General features: G+C 31.9%; 1 protein-coding gene across 1 annotated transcript; it reads left to right on the top strand.

The window, feature by feature from the left end:
- Positions 1 to 4480: 4480 nt before the first annotated feature.
- LOC21395365 (sodium/calcium exchanger NCL) lies at positions 4481 to 13340 on the top strand. Its single transcript, XM_010100119.2, has 7 exons — positions 4481 to 4946; positions 6612 to 6797; positions 9402 to 9583; positions 10935 to 11080; positions 11213 to 11486; positions 11674 to 11982; positions 12900 to 13340. The coding sequence occupies exons 1-7, from the start codon at positions 4556 to 4558 to the stop codon at positions 13146 to 13148; spliced, it is 1737 nt and encodes a 578-aa protein (XP_010098421.1). The 5' UTR covers positions 4481 to 4555; the 3' UTR covers positions 13149 to 13340.
- The last annotated feature ends 355 nt before the right edge of the window (positions 13341 to 13695 follow it).

Here is a 13695-nt window from a genome sequence, read left to right as displayed (position 1 = left end):
TAAAAATACGATTGATAGTTTTATCAAAAGATTTTTTCAGTATAAAAAAATCTATTAATGTCTCTCTCTCACTCTCTGCTCGAGAGAGGACAAAACATAAACAAAAAATAAAAAATGATTAAAAGTCATTTTTCATTTCTCTCATATTTTACACTAAATCAAAAAATTATTTTCATTTTTATTTTTTATCTTTAATTGTGCCAAACGCCGTTTCTCTTCCGTTTTTATTTTTTCTTTCTCGAAAAACGTGAAAAACAAAATCAAAACCAACTCCAAACACATCCAAAATTTTTGTTTTGTAGATCCGTTCATTTCATCCATTCAAGTTGAGAATACGAGTTTTTATACATTAAAAAACTCTCTCAGAAACAGTCACATCTAACCTTTTTACTATAATAAAAAGCTCTTAAATAAAGTCATATCTCAACTCAAATTAAAAACTCAAATCAGTAAACTAATAATGCAAATTTACTACCGCTGGTCATGGCATAATGATGAAATATGATTTATGAAGGCTCTCTTTTCTGTCTTTCAAAAGTGCTGATTCTCATTATGCGTTATTGTTTGCTGTGAGGTTGTAATTATACCTCTCAGTTTGTCAAATATGACTTGGGTGTGTGATTTTAATCTCATTGGGGGTTAGTTAATAAAATAATGAGTCAAATTGCTTTCTGTTCCACCAATAATTTTAATAAATTATAAATTAAGTGTTGAATAGGGCTTTGAGAACACTATTAATCTTTTTTTTTTATAGGAAAATTTTATTTAATAATTAAGTCGGTACATACTTTAATATAGTCGTAAATGAACACCAAATACAAGTATTCGATCATAGATAAAAATTAAATCCACTAGTAAAGACAAATAAGACATAAAGAGAAATATAAGTACCATACCTAATAGAGAAAGACTCACTCGATATATTAATAATAGAGTGCAATAAAAGCTCATTTCATAAAACCACTATAATCAATGTATAAAATCAGTCGACTAAATTTATTGCGTTTAATTGGTGTATTCGTATCATAATTTGAATCATAATTCATAATTTATTACAGTATTTTTTTTCATAAAAAATATACGTAAATTAAAAATAATTTTAAATCATAATTCTGAATTTACAAACTAAACGTTAAAATTCAAAGCATTATAATCACTTCTAACAACATAGAATCTCCTTTTTCTACTAATAATATATATAATGCCTATTAAAAATGTTATTTTTTTCCAAAACAAAATTCTCTAATATAACTAAAAAATAAATTAACGGTAATATTTTACTTTTAGTCGATAGATACTTTTTTTATTTGACGATTTTGATAAAATTTAATTTGACCCCACTGATGAAAAAGTCCTATCGGAAAATAGTTTTTTTTTTTTTTTTTTTTTAAAAAAAAAAGTGAGAAAAAGCTATATTAATGCTTTTGACCGGAGTTAGTGGTAGTTATCCTCAGCGTTGTACGTGGCGAAGGGATATTTTGCCGACATGAGCCGGTTTGTAAACAGATATATTAATGCTCCTAATTTCTGTACGATTGATATTTTGTCATTTTCTACATGACTTGTCAATAGAATTTCGTCATCTATAAGATCTCCATCAATGTCGACTAATGTAACTAAAAAATAAATTAACGGTAATATTTTACTTTTAGCGGTTACATACTTTTTTTATTTGACTATTTTGATAAAATTTAACTTGACCCACTGCTGAAAAAATTCTATTAGAATATGCTTTTTTTTTTTTCAAAAAAAAAAGTGAGAAAAAGCTACCGCCTACTTTTGACCGGAGTTACCGGTAGTTATCCTCAGCATTGTACGCGGCGAAAAGATATTTTGCCGACATGAGCCGGTTTGTTGATATATACGCGTCTTTTTATAAATCGTTTTAAAATAATTTTATTTTTTATATAAAATTAAAAATATAAATATTTTTAATTTTAAATAGATATTATTTTTAAAAATATATTTAATAATTTTATTAAGAGATTGTTTTAAGTATAAAAAAAATTTATTAATGTATATCTCTCTTTCTCTCTGTTTGAGAGAAAAAAAAAATAATAAAAAAAAAATTATCATTTTACTTTAAATTAAAAAATTATTTTTTTTATTTTTTATTTTTATTGTATTAAACGACCTTTTTAAAATAGAATAATTGTAAATACGGTATTAATGCTCCTAATATCTGTACGATTGATATTTTGTCATTTTCTACATGACTTGTCAATAGAATTTTGTCATCTCTATACTCTAATATTCCGTAATTGCCCCTCCAGGTATCATCTTATTAATCGTCGTCGTCATGTCGTTTTGAATAAACCCACTTTGACTTGAGGGAATAAAAACAAAAGTGAAACAGTAAAAGAAGCGTTATTGTGAAAGATCTCCATCAATATCGAATGTTTCATGACTTATTCTCGCAGAGTTTAACTTAAATATAATTATTGAATTAAATTTAAGTTATAATTTGAGTTAAATTTATAATTTGAGTTATAATTTGAGTTAAATTTATAATTTGAGTTTGTATTTGATTGTGTACATTTAAGTTATAGTTTGAGATAAAAATCTTTTTAGATTTGTGTTTGAGTGCGTCAAACTTGAATTTGTATTTAGATAGTATTTTAATAAAAATTTAATGCTGATAAAAAATTTTAATAGAGTATATGAGTCGGGTTTTATTCGTCTTTTCGTTGTCAACGCATAGAAAAAAAAATCATCTCAATCAGAATTAAAACGAAAAAGTTATATCATTTTTAAGAATAGAAAAAATACTGTTCATTAATTTGAGTTCGAGTTTCTGAATTCGAGTTGAAGGGGAAACTTGAACTCGAGTTTTTGTCCTAAACTTGAGTTTGAACTTGAATTTAAACTTAAAAGAACATTAACTCGAATAAAGTTATAACTCGAGATGTCTTTTTTTGAGTTTTCCACTAAAAAAAATAAGCCCTTAAAATCCTAGAGAAGGGAAAAAAAAACTATTCTTTTTCAAGATTATGTTATAGAGTTATTGGATTTTTTCAAACGAGCTAAAAGAGTAGGTTATGGCTTTCTGCCTCCAATTGGAAGGTGGTTGTGAAAACAGAATGTTCATTCCAAGAGATTAATAGTTGTAATTTGATTTGGCGAGAAATCGTACGGACTCGTTCATTTTGCTGATTCGAGTTTAAAATTTAAATTTGTTACAGTAAAAAGTTATCACAAATAGTCACATCTAAGTTTTTTACTACAGTAAAAAACTCTCATATAATCTCAAGTCGAATTAAAAATTCGAATCAACGAACTAAACGAGTGAAAAAAAAAGAAGAAAAAACACCGCTTTTGAGTTTAATTTGTAATTATACTTGCTAATTAATTGAAGAGTTAATTAGAAGCATCACTTTAAAAGGAGACAATTGTTTTCCACCACTTCTTGCATTTACTTTTAACAATATTATTGGTATAAAGTCTAAATTACTTTCTTAAATATTAATACTAGGGTTTCATTCTCTCTCATCGTCACCGTACAAAAGAGAGAGAAAGGAGAGAACGGAGACGAGAAGAGATAAAAAAGAGATAGAGGAAAGCATGTAGTTGGGGTAGGGTTAAAAAAAATGGTGTTTCCCTATTATTGACATTTGGACGTGATAATTGGAGGACCAATAATGCTAAGTTTTCTTTTTATTAGATTTTTTCAGGAAAAAAATCTTATAAGTAAATTTCTTAGGGATTTTCTCTAGAATGATTTTTCCACTAGTAAGGTCAGTGTTAACCGTTAGATCTAATTAAAATCAAATCAAAATGAAAAATATATAAAATAAACAATTTCTAATACATATATAATTTTAATTCCTTATTCCCAAAGAAAACTTAAAGAAAAAAGAATAGGACAACAATTATATTAGTCCCATTCCAACCTGGAGGCACTTTCCCTATCCAAAAAGAAAATCCCCTAATATTTAGTTCCGTTTGATAATATTTTTAAAATAATTTTATTTTAAATATAAAAGTAAAAATAGGATTGTTTTGAGAATAATTCTGAAACTAATTATGAAATTGTGTTTGTTTTGATTTGTTAAGATATTATTTTAAGAATAATAAAAAGTGAAATTACATTTAGTTATAATTATTAATTAATATATTATAATATTATTGATAAATACTAAAAATTAAAAATTAAAAAAAATAATTTTTAATTTTTTTTTTAATTTTTTTTAAAAAATATTTTTTATTGTGTTTTATTTTTATTTTCGTTTAAAATATTTATTAAATAAATACGATTTGTGGATATTTTTATTTCTTAAAAGATGTAAAAAAACGTTTTAAAAAATAAATTCTAAATGTACTTTTCAATTGCGACGTTTGATAAAAATAAAAAAAAATAAAAAAATAAATTGAACAAAAACAATCAAACAGTGTCGTTCCTTATACACGTTTCGGACGCTGAAAAAAAGCCACCACACTCTCTCTCCGTACGACTTTCTTTATCCTCTCATTTCACGACACTCTCTTCTTAAGAACTAATCCAATCTCCTTTCTCGCACCTCTCTCTCTCTCTCTACGTGTACTCTAACGTCTAGCCATGGCGAAGGCATTCCTCCCACTCTTAATCCTGATCCTCTGCGGCCAATCCCACGGCCGCTTCATCTCCGACCAATCGTCACAGTCCGATCTGGTCTCCAATGGCCTCCACGATCTCCGCGAAGCCCAGCCGTCCTTCCTCCGTCTCAACGCCGCGCTATCCGATTTCGGAGCCGAGTCCACCTGCGAGCAGTCGTACGGGTTCTTGCCGTGCACCACCACCGCGCTCGGAAACCTGTTCTTGATACTCGTCTATGGCTACCTCATGTTCACGGCCGCCACTTACCTCTCCAATGGCAGCGAGCTCCTGCTCGAGATCCTTGGGCCCGGCATCGTCGGCGGTTTGTTCCTTCCCGTTCTCGGCGCGCTTCCTGATGCCATGCTCATTCTCGGTAAATCTTCACTTCTTCCCTCCGACTTTGATCTGTTTGGTTGCCGAGAAAGTGTGGAAACGGAGAATTAAATTAGTAAAGAGGAAAGTTTTAATCCTGTTGGATCTAGTATTGTTTTCGAATTGTCCTGTTGTAATCCTTGCTGTCTGCTGATTTTCATTATTTGTTGAATCCTCATTTTTGGTTCTTGAAATTTATTTTTATTTAATCGGATTTTTCCTTTTCTGGAATAAGCATCTTTCTTGAACTATACACCTGATTCGAATCGATTCCTAAGCATGACCTGTAAATACTAAGGAAAAAGCAAATAAGAATCAGTTGCTATAGATTTCCTTTCCTTTTTTTTTTTTTTTTTTTTTTTTTTTTTGTTTCTAGAGGGTTGTTATTTTAGAGTGAAATTTGAGTGTAGTTTTTGAGTTGAATTTGAGTTATAATTTAAGTTGAAGTTGTAACTGGAATAAAGTTGAATAAAGTTAAAACTTAAAAGAACGTGAACTTGAATAAAGTTGAAATTCGAGTTGTCTTTTTTTTAAGTTTTTTGGACAAAAGAACATACTTAGTAATAGAAATTTGGTTGGTCTACTCTACCTTTCAAATAAGATTTCAAAGTTGATTGAAAGTTGTTGGTTTTTTTTTTCCCCTCTCAATTAAAATAGAAGTAACAAAGTCAAACATTTTATACATGTATTTTTTTAGGAGACATATACGATAGGTATGAAAAAAATTGTGTCAAATTCTGTTTAGACTCTATTAAATTGTGATTTTTTTAATATGATATAGTTTTAATGTGATTTAACAGAATTTTAAAAGTCTATATTTTTATATGCTCGATATTATATATATATATATATATATATGTGTGTGCAAGTATTGGGTGTTAACCTTTTGCTGAAGAAACGTTCAATTGATCTATAAATTGAGCGTATGTGGACAGTATGAAAGTGTTGGCACATAATACTGTTTCAGAATCTTTATACAAAGGAGCTGAAAACTTCAGTTACCATGTTCTGTTAAAATGTTCATACAATTGCTTGCGTGCCCAATCTCATGTCTATTGAAGACATTTATTCTCTTGAATTTGCTAATTTTAAGTCTTTCCTTGTTATTTTTCAGTGATATCAAATAGGGATTGAAACCACTACTACTACCACTATTGTATTATCGTGGATATTATCATTTAGTATTATTATTAGCATCATTTATTTATTTTCTTTTCTGTTCGTGAAGTGCATATTATAAAGGGTTTTACTTGGTTGTATGGGAATACCCCTTTTCAGAAATAAATGGGCCAAAAACTAGCATTCTCATATTTAATATTTGTCTCTGGATAGTAAGACTATCAAGAGATTCTTTTTTTCTCCCTCTGATAATAGCTACTATGATTAATAAGATGGAAACAAGAATTTGAAAAGAGGAATATAATAACAGTTAGCATATGTTAATTTGGATAATCTTGTCTTGTTATTTGTTGCTGAAAATGACGGTTAACTTAATTGAATAAGAGTCTACTGATTAAGGGAAACAGCCCGTTAAACGGTTGCTATAATGTAATAAATACATGTATTTCTCACTCTCATTTGGGCAAGTTAAATGGTGTACATACCAAAAGCTTAGCTTCTTAACTGATATGCTCCCCCCTTCCTCTTGCCTTGTTTCTTTTTTTAGTATCTGGACTTTCTGGAAGCGCAGAAACTGCTCAAAGTCAGGTCTCTGTTGGAATGGGCTTGCTGGCTGGGTCAACTGTACTGCTCCTCACTGTGATATGGGGAACCTGTATTATTGTTGGGAAGTGTGATATCGAAGGTTCGGTTGCAAGAGATGGAAAGGATACAAAAGGATTTAGCTTGATTGGTATGTCCCTATTTTCTGGAAAGGTCTTGCTTATGATATCTGACTAATGAAGGTAGAAATGTGTTGCTCAATATCACTATCTGTTTCCTTTTTTTTTTTTTTTCCTTCCCTCAAGGGAGGAAAAGATTGGCGTTAACCTCGCTCCTAGAGCAGCAAGGAAATCTCACATGATGCGTAATTAAATACATATGATAGTGAAGGCATATAGACAAACAAGTCCAAGGATTTGTTTGATAATATTTGTGGTTTTCTGCAGGTAAAAGAAATATATATGTATATAATACTTTCAGCCATTTTTTTTTTATATTTTCAAAACACAGAGAAACCATTCTGTCAGTAGGAACTGCTGCTTAGTTCTAGAATTAATAACGTAACAAGAAAAGAGGGGGGAAAACCTGTTTGATAAACATGTGTATGTGTGTGTGCGTGTGCAGGGACGTAGCCAGACTTTTAATCCAGTGGGGGCACAAATAAGCATAAAATTTATAAACTAACACAATATAAAATAAAGCAACTTTTTTAGTTTTTTAGGAAGGTTTGAATTAGGATATTCTTTGAACCAATCATGGAGAAAACGTCTTGGTTTTTTCCCACATTGTGTATAGGGAAATTTATGATCTTTAGGCTAAGAGGGACCATTTAACAAGTTTGCTCTTCAAACATCATCCGAATAATTACATTATAATCCAAAATTGGAATTCTTAACCCAGGATCTGCCATAAGTTTATAACCGTCAATTCCTCTCTACTTGATTTTGCATTATTATCGTTTTAATCTACGGGGAACGGTGACTCCAATGTTCTTTTAAAATATATCAACATAACTGTTCAACATACAATTTAAAAAAAATAAAATAAAAATTTAACAACCTATTAAACTATTTTGCATATTATGGTAAAAAAAATATTATGTATATTAAAACAATATCATAAAAAATAAAAATAAAAAACAAAACAAAACAAAAGTTAATAGATCTCTAAATTTACATACCTTAAAGCTTGAGGAAGATAAGTTCACAATTTTGGAGAAAGCAAATATAAAACTGTTGTACTTCACAACAGAAATTATGTAATGTCGGTACTCAGTTTTCTGAAAAAAAAGGGTGAAAAGAGAGAATACTAATATGAAATTACTTACTGACTTAGATGGGATAGAGAAGAGAACTGCAGTATAACCCTAAAAAAAGGGGCAGAAAGTGACAGAACAAAAGAAAACAGAAGAGAGAATTTTAGAAACTTTTTCTTTTTTTGAATGGGGAAGAGAATTTTTGCGTTTGTAGACTTGTACTCTGCAATAGATAATAAAGAAACTAGAAAAAAAAAGGAGTTGAATTCGTAAGACTCAAGATCAGGAAAGTTCAATTACATGGATTTTTTTAATGTTATATTTGTAAATAACTCTTCAGTTTCTATTTCCACCGTCTGAATTGTGAAGCAAGCCATCAAAAAGTTATCAATTAAAGCCCAATAAAATAATAAAAAGGCCCAAAAAGTAAAAGAATATCAAAGGGAAAAAAGAAAAAAAGGTAGTTGCAATATGAGCGGGGGCAAAAACCGTAATAAAAGGTCTAATAATGGAAAGTTACAGAGGATTTAATTCTTTTTGCTTACTCAGTGGGGGCTTGTGCCCCCACTGGTCCCTCTGTAGTTCCGTCTTTGTGCGTGTGTGTGCACACTGCGCATGCACAAACACTAACAATGATACCAGTTCTCAGAAGGAATCTCTGAATATATCTAAAAGAACACTGCTATGTAAGCCTAAACAGCAAACCCCACCTTGAGTGCATCAACATCCGTTTCAGCCAAGTAGAAGGTTAAATGGCTGCTAATGTCCCCGCTTATAACAATCATCCTTCTACAGACTTGAAAATCAAGAGAGTCTCAGAACAGTTCCAATATGGCAACATCTGAACAAGAGAGTGAAAAGACATAGGTTTGTATTGGCTAGATGCCTTATTTAGAGGACAAGCCAGCATTGAGTTCTCCTCCCCTCCCCTTCCAAAATAAGAAACTTCAGCCGTAAGATGGTTGTAATGATTTTATGACACAAAATAAGACTCTTCTTCAGCTTACCTGGATGTTTTTTTAACCGGTCTTTAGCATTCCTTTTCTGCTCTTTCTACAATCTTTGAACTCAATAGAGGAGTGGTAGGGCCGGGTAAGCGAAATAGTTTGACTAGTTTATTCTTCTTGTTTATGAGTCGGGTTGAACAAGCCTGAGGCTTTTGGGCTCGTCATCTACAAATGGTATTGAAATAGAACTTGAGATTCAGTCTACTCTTTTAAATAAATGGTTCACGGGAATTGTGATCTTTAGCAGGAACTGATTGCAAACAAATCCAAATGGCTAGAAAATTCCATAACTTAATATGTCTTTCTACTGCCAACCATTAAATCAAAAACATTGTTTCATGGACCTTTGCTTTTCTAGATTCGGAACTTGAATTGTACAAATTAGTGACTATATGTTGCATCATATTATTTCTCATCTATATTTTGGTTTGAAACGGATTAAGAAGATTCATTTTACTTAGAGAAAAAATTTAAAAGTGATTGTACTAAAAATGGATTTAGAAAAAATAAATGACATTTTTTTTAAATGCAGGTTCTGGAGTTAGCACTGATATTTGGACGAGCTATGCTGCAAGGATTATGGCTATATCTGTTCTCCCGTTTCTTATTGTTCAACTACCACAACTTCTCAACTCGACCTCAGGAAGACATTTAGCCGTTTTGATTGCGCTTATTGTTTCCGTGTTGCTATTGATTTCTTATTGCCTGTATCAGGTACACTATACTTATTGTTTAGCAATTATGTTTGTGTGCAACTTTTCAAGTAAGTTATTCATTTCTTTTGGTTGATAAACTTACATGACCAATGTTTACGACCGTTTATACAAATTCTAACCCCCATTCTTTATTACAGGAGCTAATGTTTTGCAACCAAACAACTCTACATATTGATTCTTACACTTGTTATTTGTGTGATTTGGGTTGCATGTTGGTTCTTGCTAAGGGAAATAAACTTGACTGTGAAAGAGAGCAATTCAATTGTGAAACCATTGCATATTGTTGCTTTATTTATAAATAGAAGGTATTTGTTGCTTGTGGTTGAAATAGATTTAGGAGTTAGGACCCATTTGGTATTGCTTTTAGAGGCTGCTTTTAGTGTTTTTATAAGAATCTACAACATATCAAGGTGTTTGGTAAATTCAGCTTCTCCTGTTGTCATTGTTCAAATTTATTAAAAAACCTTAATAATAAAACATAATTATCAATCCACCCATTTTATTTTTTTCATAATAAATTGAAAAATAGATGTTTTTTTATTTTTTTTAGTTACAGAATGTACTACACTAAATTTTACTTAAATATTTAATAATAAATAAACGTTCAAAAATAACTGCAATAAACCAGAAATTTAGTATTTTTTGTATTATTGTAATTGGTAAAAACATTAAAATTAGTTACAATATATCAGAAATATTTAAACAACGAAATTAAAATTATATTTCTTTAGTATTTTGGTGTAAAAATATTATGTATGTTGATCTTAAAATTTCAATTAAAAACTACAACTATAAATATGTCTAGTTAAGTATGTCTAGCAATTTATTTATAATTTACCAAACACTTAAAATGTTTTCGCTTTTCAGAGCAACTTTGAAAAAGAATTTATGAAAGATCTATCTGCTTCTGGTCACAACAACACAACTACATCAAATAATTCCAACAGCACAACAATGCCAAACTGGCCTTTGTTATAGCTATTGCTTGTATGTCTAAAGTGTTTTCATTATATCATTATAGTTGATATGATGTACCGTGAAATGTTTTCTGCAAACTAGTACTTGCCATTCTCTGTTTAAGGTATCTTGCAATCTCCAAGAGCTCCTTTTGCTCGTAACACTTGTATTCTCAATTCTTAAAGGAATAGGACAAGGAATGGGTGTCCTAAATGCACAATTGCACATATTAACTTACGTAGTTCATTCCTAGGTTTTAGTACCATACTGATCATGTTATAAGCTACGTAATATAGTTTACAAATTCTGTTTGAAATTATCTTTTTGCTGTTATTATGATATAAATGTTGATCGGATTCGACTATTGAATTGTATTTAATTTTTTGGTGCAGGTTTTTCAGCCCTGGATACAGAGGAGACGATTAGATTATGCAAAGCATAAACATGTTATATCGGGAATCTTGCAACATTTACATATGCATGGATTAGGAAAGCTCCTTAATGAGGATGAAGAACCCAACATCAGAGTTATAGAAAAGTGAGATTGATTTTTAAATGTGGTAGTTTATTTATTATTATTATTATTATTATTATTATTATTTTGATGCCGTATCCAGTTTACTTTTAATAGTCTTGTAACTTCTCACGTGTCTAATGGATATCATGTCAGGTTATTTGAAAAAATTGATGAGAACCATGATGGCCATCTTTCGGCTTCTGAATTAAGAGCACTGATAATAGGAATTCGATTTGACGAGATAGACTTGGACAAGGATGACGCCGTGGAAAAACTGATGAGAGATTTTGATACAACCAGTGATTCACAAATAGATGGGCCTGAATTTGTAGCGGGTATAACTAAGTGGCTTAATGAGGCAAAACGTGCTGGGAATTCCTATAATGGTCATGGTGGAACAATGAAATTTTTGGGTGATTTCCATGCGGTAAGTTTTGCTCATGAAATCATTTGAGAGTTTCTCCTGTTAGTATTCTGTTAGTTTACCAAAGAGTGCAATTACAGAAGTTTGAATTCTTTACCAACTCATCCAAAAGCTTAAGCTATTAGGAGGTGAGGTAACAATAATTTTTATATTTCAACATATTCTAACAACATGGGTCGTTCCTGTGCAGCGAACCAAGCAAGAGCATGATCTGTTGGGGGCGGGAGATCAAAGCGAAGAAGCCACAGAAGGTGTTGCAAATGCTAAATGGACAAGCTTGAAAGCAGCGTTGATGTTGTTGGTGGGAGCTGCTATTGCAGCGGCATTTGCAGATCCTCTGGTGGATGCTGTCGACAACTTCTCCAGTGCCACAAGCATTCCAACTTTTTTCATCTCATTCATTGCACTTCCTCTGGCTACTAACTCTAGTGAGGCTGTATCTGCCATAATCTTTGCTACGAGAAAGAAGAAAAGAACTTCCTCCTTAACATTTTCTGAGGTTTGTTTCTCATGCATTTATCTTTGTTTTCGTGTTTTTACCTCCGCCTCTATGTAGGCTATTTCTTTATGGTATAAACTACAAAGCAATCTCACTAAACAAGATGAAAGGGAGGACCTTTTCTTATTTGTTTGGTATGGCAGCATTCCCTCCCCTAATCTCTTCATATTCAGAGAGATTAAAATGACGTTATTTGAAGGATTTGAAATCTCTCATCCAATCTGTTCCCTCTTCTGGCACACCCCAAACAACCATAGCTCCCAAAATTCTTTTCAGCCCCTCTCCCTCCTTCCACTATCCTCTCCTACCAAACAAGGTCACTTTTTCCTCCTACTAGAGAGGGACCTTTGCCACTCCTAATAGGTTAACCTTTTACAAAAAGTTGAGATATCTCATATGGGCATATATTACTGGTGTTGAGCTCTGCTGTGTGGTTTGGAGGGTGTTAAAAACACTCGCCATGTGTCACACTGCGAAACACACCATGTTCGGAGTAGGGCTCTCCATAACTGACACCAACCAAAGTTAAGCAGATTTTTTCTCAAACAATGCTATTTAGCTCTCTTGGTACGGGGCACCACAATGAATAGAAGTGGAACCCAATGTGGGCTTCATCTATTCTTCTGTCTCACTTCTATTAGTTATGGTGTCTGTCACCATCAAAGCCGATCCTTTTTCCCCCTTGCACGGGCACTACTCAATTTCATTCAGTATTTTACTCGTGTAAAATATGCTGATGGGATTAAGCATAAGTGCTGCAAACCCATGAATGGATTTTGCAACCAAGGAAGCAAACTACTTATAGGTTTTGTGATTGCTTGCGTTCATATTCATTGCGATATTCGCCAACTGCATTTAATTATATAATGCTTAAAATAAGACCCTATGATTCATTTCTTGTTCTTCTCGTGATGCAGATTTACGGGGCTGTAACGATGAATAACGTCCTCTGCCTATCGGTTTTCTTGGCTCTTGTCTACGCCAGAGGATTAACATGGGACTTCTCGTCCGAAGTTCTAGTCATTCTTATAGTTTGTATCGTGATGGGTCTCTTCGGCAGCTTCCGTACAACTTTCCCTCTGTGGACATCTTCAGTGGCTTTCCTGCTTTATCCATTCTCCCTTGCCCTGGTTTATGTTCTTGATTACTTTTTCGGCTGGTCATAGACCGAGTTTCAGCTTATGTAATTCAGAATCAGAACCCTTTTTCTCAATTTTCTTTTCTTTCCTTGTATGATCGCGATTTGTGAATAAGTTATATGCTTCTGGATTTTGTTGATGGATGATCAGAGCATCTATATGATCATCAAGTTTTCTTATATAATTCTGGCGGTGGTGCAGTGCTTTGTTCTTTTGTAATTTAGTTTCTCCTCTAGCATTTGACTTGATAAATTGTCGGAAAAACATGATCAGCTCTACTGCCAATAATTTCAACTGCTAAAGATTTGAAGAATTTATGGCTGGGCATGAAAAAATACCTTTAAGATAAAATATAGTACTGTCAAACCATATTAGAATTATGAGTTAATTTTATAAGAGTGAATTTCAAATTTAACCTGCATAATAAGGGTTTCTCACTTCGCTTGCTACAATTTAAAGTGGTATAATATTGGCCTTCAAACTTTTCTTATATAATTCTGGCGGTGGTGCAGTGCTTTGTTCTTTTGTAATTTGGTTTCTCCTCTAGCATTTGACTTGATAAATTGTCGGAAAA

Source organism: Morus notabilis, unplaced genomic scaffold (genome assembly GCF_000414095.1).
Source record: "Morus notabilis unplaced genomic scaffold, ASM41409v2 Scaffold692, whole genome shotgun sequence".
In the NCBI taxonomy this organism is placed as follows: domain Eukaryota; kingdom Viridiplantae; phylum Streptophyta; class Magnoliopsida; order Rosales; family Moraceae; genus Morus; species Morus notabilis.
The sequence above is the reverse complement of the archived record's forward strand: the minus strand, read 5'-3'. Positions and strand labels throughout refer to the sequence as shown.